General features: G+C 37.9%; 1 protein-coding gene across 1 annotated transcript; it reads left to right on the forward strand.

Annotated features, from left to right (window-relative positions):
- Positions 1-896: 896 nt before the first annotated feature.
- LIPA (lipase A, lysosomal acid type) lies at positions 897-11,842 on the forward strand. Its single transcript, XM_080621081.1, has 8 exons — positions 897-1,103; positions 4,955-5,153; positions 5,516-5,625; positions 6,258-6,394; positions 7,820-7,966; positions 9,087-9,158; positions 10,191-10,262; positions 10,848-11,842. The coding sequence occupies exons 1-8, from the start codon at positions 1,067-1,069 to the stop codon at positions 11,079-11,081; spliced, it is 1,008 nt and encodes a 335-aa protein (XP_080477207.1). The 5' UTR covers positions 897-1,066; the 3' UTR covers positions 11,082-11,842.
- The last annotated feature ends 1,465 nt before the right edge of the window (positions 11,843-13,307 follow it).

Consider the following 13,307-nt stretch of genomic DNA (forward strand, 5'->3'; position numbering starts at 1 on the left):
CATTCCTTAAGTTTTCTCAAGGCACAGTTGGTGTCATAAAACCTATCAAGTAGCAAGTTCTTTATCCTAAAGGAATTGCATCGAATGAAAATAACGAAAAGCCCGAGACATAAGAGATAGGAGATAAACCTATTAATGAAATCATAGTGTTAAAGAAGTGTGCTTTTTTTATTTTTCTATTATTATTGTCTTGTTTGGCTTGTCAGCAAAGTAAAATCTCTGTAACAGGAATAAGGTTTGAGGAGAAAGGTGAGTTAGAAATGGCACATGAAACCACAAGCTGAGGTGACAATGTCAGCAGCTCGCACATGTGAAGAGCCTGACCTTAATATTTTAAAGCTGCTGTTTTTAAAAAAGCTGTTTGTGGCTCATTTCAGCACATTGCCTAAACATGATTGTGTCCTGTGTATAACAGAGAATTCATTATAAAGTTCAGATGTAAATCCAGAATGGTTTTGAAGAAGCCTTTCCCTTCAGGAGGGAGTACTCTTCCTTCCTTCTCTTCTTCCATATGCCAGTGTGGTGCCAGTGGCTTTCTGCTCTCCTCACTTGTTCGTTACTGGAAGTTTCTGCATTCCTTGAGAGCAGACAGTTTTGATTTTTGTCTGCCAAATCTGCTTCGTGGTGTTTTGTCCTCTTGTCATCATCTCCTTTCCAACACTTCAATAGCCTTTCTCAGTGTAAACAGCAAGTGAGTAACTAACCTGACAGTAGACAGGGACAGGTTAGGGAGTCTTCCTCAATTCCCTGGGTAAAGTTTGTGCTCTGGCTAGTTCCTGACTCCAGACTGGCACAGTCCATAAGAAAACCTGTCTGCATTGAATAGGTGGGCAGATTCCTACCACAGACGAATTTCACATCCCATCTTTGGAAGGAACCCAGAATACTTTGCACATGTTAATGAACTGAGGAGGACTTTGACTCCAAAGTAGTTTCTTTTCTTTCTTCTTTGACTCCAAAGTGGTTTCTTTTTTTACTTCAGAGTCAAATTATTACCTTCAGAGGATACCCTAGTGAGGAGTACGAAGTGACAACAGAAGATGGGTATATCCTTTCCATTAACAGAATGCCTTATGGAAGAAAAGGCTATGAAAGGAGTAAAGGTAAGATTTATTTCTGCTTGGAAAAGTGGAAAGTCATATAAAAGCTCTCTTTGATTTATAAAACTTCTCCTGCATTAATTCAGAAAAAGTTTAAAGACCATATGACATATACAGTTAGTATGTCTTACTGGTGAATCTTACGACCAAAGTAAGAGTAGGCACATGTAGAGTGACTTGAGTAAAGAAAGGAAGAAGGAGTTAGAAAGTTGTATTTTCCTGGCATTGCCTTTATGTGACATTAATACAAGCCCTTCATTGTTGTGGTTTTTTTTTTTTTTTTTTTTGTTTTTTTTTTTTTTTTTTTTTTTTTTTTTTTTTTTTTTTTGAGGGTTTGAGGGGTTTGAGCAGCCTGGCTTTTCTAGGAAGTAAAAAGTAAAGGTTGAGATTTGTTGTGTTTTTGAAGGCATAAAGTATCTTGGAAAGAGATTGATTGTAACATTGTTGTGTTATTTCAAACCCCATTTTAAAAAATGCTTCTTATAAGTAATAAATTTTTAAAAATGCCTGACCATTTTCAGAAGTAGGGGCAGTGCCTCTTTTTGTGAAATATAACTGAACTACAGGAGTTCCCACTGGAATGTTCACAATATAATTACTGTGTGATTTCTGTATAAAAATTCTTTCATTAATTTTAACCTCTCTGAAGCTCCCTTTGCAATAAGGTACATCCAGACCTGTAGTATGTACTACTGGGGTGTCATATTTTACATATCTGCTTAAGCTTATTTAAACAATATCAGAATCGTAGAATCATAATATTTTGGGTTGGAAAGGACCTGCAAATGTCATCTAGTCCAACCCCCCTGCAATGAGCAGGGATAAGATAAAAACCTTTCAGAGCATCTTGAGTACAATACATGTAAAAATATATTGCAAACTGAGATAAGTAACAGGTAGTTGACAACAGTTGGCCCAGACCAAATTGTTTCATGGATGTGATTTGATGGGAGACTGGGAGGAGCATTGGCATGTGCTGCCACAGCACTGTTAAAAGCTGTACGACTTACTGTGAAAGCTGAAAGGTGCATGGAAGGAATGCACAGGGTGTAGAAGTGAGGAGGTAGGGGATAAAAAGGATAGGGGGAATGTAAGCCAAAACTTAAGAAAGGCAAAGGGTTTTGTGAGGGCTAAATGATGGAATGCTTTCAAAGTGAGACTAAGGTAGAAGAGGAGAGACATACAGCCTTTGGCTTGCTATCCTCATACAATGTCTGTGGAACTAAGAGTGTATTTGAGCAGCAGTGGCTGAATTTGGTATCAAGTCTTGTCATCACCCCTTATAAATGATTCTTTAGACAATTGCATGCATACAACAGCAGTAGCCTGTTTGTATAGAAACTGCGTATTCTGAGGACTGCCTCAGGATCCTTTTGACGGAAAAAAGCTAAGGATAAGAGGTAAAAACATGGAGCTCAAAAGAAATCAGTGATTGTCCTGTAGCCTTATGTGTGAACAAGACTTGTGGAAAACTGCTCTCATCTGCCAATGGTCAAGCAACAGTCTCCCTGACCTTATCTGTTGGTTTTGTATGAGTTAGGATGTTTGCACTGTGTGCTGTTTCTCACAAGGTGAGTTTATGAAGATCACTGCATGGATGAGACCACTCAAACTTGGCAGGTGTCTTTGTACTTAAGAATTGCAGGGAAGCCCAGAGGAAAAAGACAGGCTGCCTTTGTACCTGTTGATCTTGTCAAATCCTTCGATGACATAAGCAAACAGAAGTTTTCCTGACCTGTAGGAATTCTCCACATTCCCCTTGCCACACCCTCGACCCCAAGTGCATGTTTTGCAAAGTGCTTTGATTTTGAAAACAAGGATTATTGGGCACATTTGGGGAAGTATGATCTCCTAGAAGAATGAAGATTTCAAAGTTCATGTTGATCTTAAGTTTTTATAGACTTGGTATCTTTTCTCAGAAAGATACCAATGGTGTGTTACTGCTGACTCAGTGTATATATGCCATAATTCTTCTTTTGCAATACCTGCGTAATGTGAATGGGATCCCTTGGAATGATGTATCACATGATGTTTTGCTTTAGTTTTCCTTGCATAGCATGCGTAAGAAGGGCATGGAGATAAATCTGTCTTCAACTTCTTGGGGGTGCAGTGAAGAGAACAAAATGTTCTGCCATGGAAAGGGTAGTTTAAGGACCTACCTTTCTTATTTCCCTTCTGGGAGTTTTAGGATTAAAGGTGATACATAAAATTATTACTGTGCAAGTCAGTTTGTTGTATGATTGTGTAATTCATGTGCAGATCTGGTGACTGCTTGGTAAAGTGAAAAAAGAACTGGCAAAAACTGAAGGCTAATGGAGAACAGAATTGAAGCATTAAAGCAGTTAAGCAGTTTTCCCCTTCCTGCATTATGAAACATGCATGTAGCAGCCTGAGGAAAGCCAGTTCTTCAAAAAGTGAGAAGTTCGTTGATCTGAGTTTAATAAAAGGGAAGAAGGTATTGCAGCTAAAAGGGAACATTACTGAAAAAAAATTAATGTTAGGCTTGAAAATCCTGCACACTGTTCATAAGGCAATGAAGTATTACTGCAGCAAACGGTTGTGTTGAACTGTACTGTTTCCAGTGCCACTTTGGCACTGATGGAGATTTGCTCTGGTTGCAGGGACAGTGTGCCACATGGTTTTTTAACAAAATGGAAAAAGCAGGCACTGAATAGGTTTGTGATCACTGGTATAGAAGTTGCTAGGAGGGAGGAATATTGCTTATTTGGATTTTGTAACTCACAGCAAACATTTATGGACATGACCCAGAATGGAGAGTATAGGTGACTGAAATGGTTGTGATTTGGCTGCTTCTGCTGAAAGATCCAAGCCTAAATTATCAATGGAGGAAGTACTGCGTGATTTAGTATTATAATAGAATGATGTGTCATTGGAGGAGGTAATTCCTGAGTAATCTCTGGCATTGAACTAAAGTTACCATGATACCAGATTTCAGTTATAAAAGCAGAAAAAATGCCCCAAATACCTGTGCTACTGCAGGACCCAATGGTCTTTGTATTTTCTGAAGGTCAGACTTTTTCTAAGCGATTATATGTTAGTTTATTTTATTTATGTAGAAGCAGGAATCATCTTTTTATTTATTTATTTATTTATTTTAATTTGTATTCCACATAAGGATGTCATTTCCGTTTTCATGATGCGGAAGTCAGGAGAGAGGTTTCCTTAATTCCACCTGGGTGTTGATTGTGGGTTTTTTAAACTATTTAAGTCAAGGGGAGAAAGTCCTTTGAAATATTGATTCCCCTGTTGGCTACTGTACTGCTCTTCAGGTTCTGCCAGAGCTTTGGTAATGAAAGTGAGTTGCATAGAGGTAGTATCAGTCCCAAGTGCAGAGATTTCCACAGTTCGGCAGCTAGTTTGGCATTGTCTTGACTGGAAAACAAAGATGTCAGTAGTACATATATGGGAATGCCTTCTCCAGGTTTAGGGGCAAGGCAAGAGTCATAAGTAGTTTAGTGGTGTCTGTTTGGGCCACTTTGAGTATTTGTGGTCTTGAAACAGTTGTAAAGGGTACCTGTATTTTTCCTGTAGCACTTTTCTCATGTTTGCTTGTTGCATATCTGCTGTCTGTTTTGAACTTCAAGGACTCTTTTGCTCTCGTTAGAAAACTAGCAAGTTGCTAGTTTAAAATTCTTAGTGATAAAAAGTAGCTTTTTGTGAACGCACATGATTCATGGCACTATGAATAATATATAAATTGTTAGTAGACTAAGTCAAGTAGATTAAATGTTAAAGTCCAAATCTAAAGTAGACTTTCAATAACTCACCTGAATTATTCTTAGGCATTCAATTGCAGGTGAACAGGAAGCTATGATAAATGCATTATTTTTCAGGTCCAAAGCCTGTCGTGTTTCTGCAGCATGGTTTGCTTGCAGATGCCAGCAATTGGATCACAAACTTGGATTACAACAGCCTTGGCTTTATGCTGGCAGATGCTGGCTATGATGTATGGCTCGGAAACAGCAGAGGGAACACCTGGTCCAGAAAACATACACACTTCACAGTGAAGCAAGAAGAATTCTGGGTTTTCAGGTATCCTTGCCTTGTTAGGTTACTACATATGCTGTTTGCAAGCAGGCTTCTTTTCCTCTCTTTGCCCATCATCTTAGTTCAGTCACTGTGAATGTACAAGATATTTTTTTTCTGGTCACATGCGCTGTTACATATGCAGGGGCAGTAAAGAGGAGTTTCATGGTCAGTACAGTATCCTGAGACAGCCTGGTCAGTAGAATTTGCTTTTACCCATGCTTGGTGTGTAGACGCATTTCTGCTTCATCCAAAAGAAGCTTTTCTTTATGTCCAGGCAACTGATCTGCAGTGCAGTAAAGCTTTGTGCAGCTGTTCCACACTGATAACTTTACTTACACAACTGACTTTTTATCTTTGCTTTGTAGCTTTGATGAAATGGCTAAGTATGACATTCCAGCCTCAGTGGACTTTATTTTGAAGAAAACTGGCCAGAAACAAGTGTTTTACGTTGGTCATTCACAGGGCACCACAATGGGTATGTCAAGATATGCATTCGTTAGGATATGTTGTGTTTGAAGTTATATCAAGTTCCACATATGTGGTTTAATTATGAAAAATAGGGCATTTGAAATCTACTGCTTCTGGTTTTTAGCTGCTTCCTGGAATAGTCGTCAACATTAAAATGAAAGACTTATTCTTTCTATGTTTACTTAAAGTGGGAGACTGCTGAAAAGATAAATTGAAGTCACAGGTAGCTACCAGTACAGTTTCTATTAAAATAAATTGATGAACTATGGATAATAAAATGAGAGTCATCAGATGTGTAGAATAAAGAATCGCATTTCCAGAATATTTTGCTGTACGTAAGACCTGGTTCAGGTGCTTTTAGACCTGCAAAGAGGAAGAGCTAGAAGAGTGTTGGGTGAGTTAGCATGAATTTGTTTTTCAGAAGAAAACAATCCTTCTTATTTGCCTCATTTAATCTGCATTCTATAGTAACTAGATTAATTTGCAGTATCTAAACTCATCCTAAATAAAACAATCAAACCATTAATCTAGAAGTACTTTTGTGCACTTGCTCTTAGATTTTATAGAATCATTGCCATGTAAAATTCCCATCTAACTTGCGCCGATGAGGTTTGTTAATTATTCTCTTGTTATTTACAGCTTTCATTGCTTTTTCAACTTTGCCACAGCTGGCTAAGAAAATCAAAATGTTCTTTGCCTTGGCACCAGTAGCTACAGTCAAGTTTGCCACTAGCCCTCTGGCAAAATTGGGAGTGTTTCCTGACCTGCTACTCAAGGTTTGTATTTTAGCATGAATGTTTTAAGCCAAATGAGGTGCCTCACTTTCTAATTCAAAGCAGCATAGCAAAGGCTTAATAGCTGTTATTAGAGAGTAACATATTTGACAAGAATACTGCCTGGTTTCTCCATAATAATGCTGTGGAAGTAAAAGTGGCTTTTCTGGGTTTATACTGCCTAATAAGACAATTTGCATCCGTTTAAAGTAATATTTTACAAGTTAATAGGTGGAATAAAACTACGTTTTCCCATGTTTCTATAATTTCAGCTACAGAAATCACACGATTAATTAGTCAGTGTGTTTTAGAAGAGTCACATGATAGCTTTAAATACAGAATACTTCTGAATTGTCATGAACTTTAACAGATTTGTTTCACAATTAACCATTTAGTATTGGAAGAGGATCCTTCAGAGGATGATTAAGAGCGGCAGCTTTATTTAGATGTTGTGAGTCATGCTCTGGAGGAGTTTACCTTTCCCCATTAACACGAAAGGGTATGTAGGCAGACTAGCAGGCTGCAGTGAGTGCCTGAAGTCAGACATTGTGAACACACCACTGTGTGTCATTTTTAACCATCACTTTTCTTTCCACCACCCATGGAGATTCCCACACAGAGCTGTTTGTTGTAGGAGATACACCCATCTCTAATGTACCTTGTACAGATTTAATGCTGTACAGATTTAAGTACCTGTCTGGTCCCTGCTCCAAAGGCAGTTAAAAGCAGTACTAACAGCTGTAATCCTCTGTTCCTTGTGTAATGAACTTTGTCTAATGAGTACAGTAGCTGATCAGTGCCTTCTGCAGATGCTGAAGTTGTGCTGAGGAGCTTGATTCTCATGGTGACTTGCAAAAAGGCTAGAGTGCAGAAGTATGTGACAGTGAGAAACCCATGGGTCAGTTTTATCTTTAAAGAGCTGTGTCATTTCTAAGGAAGTTCTCAGTGGGCCATTTTTAAATCCTTGGATGTTTTAAAAATACCCATCAAGAGGAAGTGGCCACCACAGCTCATGCAATTTGTTTTTCTTACATGATTTGAAGAGAGGAAGTTACAGCTACAAAGCCATTACCATTAGCAGACACAGCTTAACATACTTTGATGACAAGACTGTACACTATTCTGTAAAATACTGAATTTAAAATTGATTTGGAGTTGAGGTCAGGCTTGGAATTCTTGAAAGATTGTCCTAGTTCCCAGGTGCTTTTTGTGGGATTTAATGGACTGTATCATTTGGAGCAGAAGCACTAACCATGACCTTCTGGATTGGACTGTAAACAAGGTTGATAAGGGGATAAATAATTTTCATGACACATCTGTCACCAGGGCAAATGGAAATAATTACCTAAAGAATGTTGTAGTATGAAAACGAAACCCAAGTCATTCTATGCAATTACATGTTTGTCCTATGTTCCTGTTATTTTGTAGGACATGTTTGGAAAGAAGCAATTCCTCCCTCAGAATTTTTTGCTGAAGTGGCTTGCTACCCATGTTTGCACTCACAGAATACTTGATGACCTTTGTGGCAACCTGTTCTTTCTTCTATGTGGTTTTAATGAGAGAAACTTGAATATGGTGTGTTCTAGTGACTTTTAACAGCTAAGTTATTGTGAACTTTAACATAGTATTAACTGTGTATCACTGTACTGGTTGTCCTTTACATGTAGTCAGAAATCTCCTAATGCCGCCTTCATCATATTGAGTTTGGATTAATATCTTTTCATGGTATAGATTAGTTGTGCAGTTATGATGGATAGAATTAACCTTTAAAATGTTACTGGAAAGCTAAAATACATTGTTTACGATCTGCTGGGGAAGTGGGTAAAAGAAATGAATTAATATGGTGGTGGAAGTATTTAATTCCTTTTGCAATGAAATGAGGAAGAAAGATCTAGTTTTTAACTATTTTCAGAGAACTGTTAAAGTTTTTTGTTCTTTTGGTGAACGTGCAATTATTTTCTCTGGGACCAATTTCTGACCCTGCTAATGGCTTCATCTGTGGTCTGAGTTCCAAAGGGCTTGTTCATAGGACTTGTTTTATTGTCTAAAAGCCAGTTAACAGAAATCAGTGTGAGACCACCTTTCTTCACAATGCTTCTTAAAGTGTTTCTAACTCCCTGAAATCAGTAGAAGGTGGTATCAGTTTACCTGGAGGTGATTTTCTGTTTGTTTGCTTGGTTTTTTATATCAAGGTGAAAGTGCATTTTTTGGATGTTTTCTTGCCCAGCACATGCAGTTTTCATGGTTTTAATAGTGGATAGTATTTTTTTTTTTTTTTTTCTGCCAGGATTTAAGCTTGCCCTGGGTATTTTGTACTTCTAAACTCAAAGTGTAAGAGGTTCTGAATCACTTTGGACTGAGAGCTACTAGTTTAGATGTAACAGAAGGTTTCTCTGGAAGTCTATCTAAATATTAGTTAATGTGCTCCCAATTCTTACAACACTAGCATTTTTAAAATATTCTTAATATATGAAAAATGTTTAAGGGATATCATTATTAGATTTAAAGTTCTTTAGTTAATTGCAATTATTCCCCAGACATTTGAACTTTTTACCTCATCCATAGATTTGCTTCCAGTTAACTTTTGTTTATAACAGTTTTAAAAAGAGTGGAAAATTTTGTATTGCTCAAGAAGCAATAATGGGTAGAACTGCTGCACTTTGAGGAGTAAACCATGTTAATTATCTTGTTGCAGAGTCGAGTGGATGTGTATTCAGCACACTGTCCTGCAGGGACATCTGTACAAAACATGATCCACTGGAGCCAGGTAGAGTTTCCAGAATCTAAAATGTCCATGGCTGTCTTGCTTGTAGGATATTGATGTATCTGATATTTAAACTGAATAAAATGCCAAAATATATATGCAGCATAGGCTGAATGAAATTTTGGAACTACCGATTTTCAGAGTGGCAGCTGTTCACTGTATCTGCTTTGATGATACTGACTTAAGGTGGCTCACCCCTTTCGTTTATTTCTTTGGAGATATGCTAACTATAAGTACATCAGGCCAACAAACAATACAATGGAAAAGCTAAATTCAGAGAGATGCTGTAACAAGTATTTACTCCCCTTCCAGCAAACCCTGGTTTGATTAGAAGTTATATTTTTAGCCAGTGAAAAGCATCAGGTGTTCTGTTCTGTTCTCTTTGGCTTCATTTTATATTTTATTAGTATATTTTGAATTTCACCTCGTTGCACAATTTCATGAGTCTGACATTATTGTGCCTGAAGCTTGCTCTGCAGGCTGACAAGAAAAAGAAGGCATTTACCATGGAAACTGTGGTCAGGGCTGCTTGTGATCTTGTAGCTCTTCAAGTGTTGGCTCAGAAAGAAATTTGTGAAGATCTTTTCCCCCTTTTGCTTCCCCCAAATCCCTGTTATATAGACTTCTGTTTCTGAAAAATAATAGATGATAAATCCTGGAGAGTAGTTTTCTAAGAAAGCTTCATGCTGTGTTCATGTACCTTTAGACAGCAAGGTAAATATTTCAGAAGTAAGCATGGAGCTGCCACATCCTGACTTTGGATACACTGAAGCATTTTCTTTAATCTTTCCTACTGTTGCTATGAAAGAGTGTGAAATCTTAAAGGACAAAGTCTAATGGTGGTGAATGTCAGTGTTTCCCACTCTTGTGGCGCTGGGTAAAGCGGTGACACTTGTCCTTGTTAATATTTGGCATTTCACTGTTTCTTGTGTCAGTTTTCTCTGCCAATTCTCCAGATTACCTACACTTTTTTTATTCCTGAGATAGAAGTGTTGCAGTTTTTCTTTTTATGTGTGAATATTTGTTTATTTCTAGGCTGTGAAGACTGGGGAACTCAAAGCTTATGACTGGGGAAGCAAGGCTGCAAATACAGCTCACTACAATCAGGTAGGCATCTTTTATGGATATGATTCTTTAGTGTCACAAAAAAACCTCCTTGGGCACTTCTCTGGGTGCTGTGTTTATGCTGCATGCTAAAAAGCCACCCAGTAATCAGACTGGAGACTTGCCTATTTAACATACAACCCCCCCCCCCCATTGCTTGTCTCCAGCCTGTTTAATTTCCATGTGTTCTTCAAATTGCTATGTGCAATACTGAAAATATTTTGCCCCTTGTCAAACTAGTGATAAGTATATTGCAGTATGATACTTGCAGAGTAGCAATCACTTTTAGTATTTGATTAGGGTTCAGAAATAACTTGAGTGAGAGACTTCTGAGACTTCTGCTACCCTACTGTCTTGTAAGCTCCTCAAAGCACATCTTTACTGCTATGTGTGCTGTCATATGGCAGGACTCTTGGGAATTATGTTTTCTGTTGAGTCTGGACTCCATGTCTAGCTGCCCAAGAGAGGAAGAGAAAATTAGAATTTGAGACATTCTTCTTGCATTTGCTAGTATGTTACACTGCAATGTAGTATCACACTGGAGACTTTTTCTGTCTAATGCTTTTGGTTTTGCTTTCCTTCGCTCAGTCTACTCCCCCTTTCTACAAAATAAAAGAGATGACTGTACCAACTGCTGTGTGGACTGGTGGACATGACTGGCTGGCAGACCCAAAGGATGTTGCTATGCTGCTCACTCAAATCACAAACTTGGTTTACCACAAAAACATTCCAGAATGGGAACATTTGGACTTCATCTGGGGCCTTGATGCGCCTTACCGCATGTATAATGAAATAATTAACATGATTAGGAAGTATGTCTAAACTAACGTGGTATTTCAAAGTCATAGCTCACCAGAAATTCATCTTTTTGGAACATATGCTTTTCTGGCAGTAATGCTACATTGTTTATTTATGATACATTTTTAAAATGCCAGCAATAACTAATGAATTAGATTCATATTTGGTTTGTTTTTTCTCAATGTTATTTCTCTCTCCTGCATAAATCCTCACTGTACCCTGCTGATTTTGCACACATTGGCATGGTACTCGAAAAACAGCAGTGTGGCTTTGCACAAAAGGAGTATGTCATGTGCATATAAACTTAGTGACATGTCTGAAAGACAAGTTAGTTCATCCAGCACCTCAGGTGCTTGACAGTTAAAGCAATAAATATTTTACTGTCCATAAAAGACACTGCTGTTTCTCAGTACATTGCCATTTCTGAATACCTTGCAGAAATACTCCTTGTACTGCAGTGACCCATTTGGTGCTGGTCCTTTAAAAAGCACTTAATGTCTTCATTATTTGAGCCATCACATACAACCTAGCTACATTAGAGGACTTTCAATATTGCCCAGAAGAACTGTCATGAAACCAGAGAAGATCATCACTGTCAGTTGAAATCTACTATTTTGGTAGTGATTAATTGCTGCATTTTTCGTGATTTAATGTTGATGCCTTTCATGTTTCACATACCAGCTATGGATAAGTATCGTTCCAGGAATCTGTAAAAGCAAGTAAGAAGAGAAGTAGTTGAAAGTAGTACCACTTTCAGATGGCTTTGTCAATAGGTTATGGCTTTCAAGAACAATGATGTAACATACTTGTGTTTTGTTTTCTTTGCACTGACCACTAAAAACCAAGCTGCTCAGTATACTACTGATGAGGGAAGAGCCAAAGCATAATTTTATAGCTTGAGTGACTTAATTTGCATGGACTTTTCCCTTTACTTATCTGCTGCTTTGAAGATATGTTTACTTCTTAGCTGCTTATGTGGTGCTTGCCACTGTTGTGTTCAGAAACCACAAACATCCTGGTGAAGCCTGGCAGTATTAACAGCAGTCTCCATTTGTTTCAGTTTCCACCTCAGAGGGTGACTAATTCTCCATTTAATGGGGGAAAGGATTCACATCTGCTTTAGGGATCTGACTTTGGAGCTGTGATTCTCTGTGGTATAGGTGCCTTGCTCTTTTCATTGATTATGCAGAAGACTTCGGCTCCTCTGAATTACACAGAAGTTCCATGCCAAATGTAGATGTGCAAACAACCTCCAGAGTCAGTTGCCTCAGTCCCTATGATTTCTGTGCCATGCCTGGATTCAACCCAGATTTCTGTCAGTAATCCTAATAGGATAAAAGCCCTTTTCAACATGACATAGAAAATAGTGCATTTTAAACTGAGACAAACTTTTTTTTTAAAAAAAAAAAGAAAAAAAAAAAAAAGGAAAAAAAATATGCATAAGCCAAAAATTAGGTTGGTTGATTTTTAGGTTTTTTTGTTTGTTTGTAATTCCTAATTCAGACTCAGGGAATCCTCAGGCTTTCTTTAAGGAAAAAGTGGTTCATGCTATCTCGGTTGTGATTCCTATCAGGACCTCCAAGTTTGCTTTATATTTGTAGCAGCCGTATTTGCTTCACCTTACTGTGCTGAAAGGAAGTTTCTGTTGGAATCCAAAGTGGCTGACTTAGTGGTTATGAGGGAATGTGATACAGCAAGAGCTGTGTGCATCATGTTTGTTAAGCTTGAAATATTTCAATAAACAAGAGAGCTGCTTGGAGTTCAGAGCGATGTATTGTGTTTCACTTCTTGTTTCATGAATGCATGTGAATCTTTGGGACAGAATCCAGAAAGCTGTCTGTTTTTCACAACTATTCAGCCGTAGAACAAGTACAATAAAATAAAATCGCCAAGTAAGCTTGCATTTTACTTGGGTCCTGAAAGAGGCTTTTACTAATCCTGAAAGGACTTTCATGTTGTTTGGGGGGACTTCTCTGAGACATTTAAGTAAGGTACCAATTGTACATAACTGCTCACAATGCAGAGTCATTTTCTAACCTTTCAAACCACTGATATGGTGGAAAGTGTCTTGTATCACTTTCTTAAACTTTGGGTAATTGCATTGCTTAACAGACTGGTAATTTCATAAATAGCATTTAACCACATAGTTAAGCAGGAAGCTAATCTCTGCTATGGTACGCTTGACCCAGCTTTTGACTTTTGTCATCTTCAATCATAAATATGTTCAGGCTATACAGTCTGTATATAGCA

Source organism: Psittacula echo (assembly GCF_963264785.1).
Source record: "Psittacula echo genome assembly, chromosome: 6".
NCBI lineage: Eukaryota > Metazoa > Chordata > Aves > Psittaciformes > Psittacidae > Psittacula > Psittacula echo.

Coding starts and splice junctions, on each gene's coding strand:
- LIPA (XM_080621081.1), top strand. CDS start 1,067: ATGCCTTATGGAAGAAAAGGCTATGAAAGGAGTAAAG. Junction 5,626..6,257: donor TTCACAGGGCACCACAATGG/GTATGTCAAGAT, acceptor TGTTATTTACAG/CTTTCATTGCTTTTTCAACT. Junction 9,159..10,190: donor ACATGATCCACTGGAGCCAG/GTAGAGTTTCCA, acceptor GTTTATTTCTAG/GCTGTGAAGACTGGGGAACT.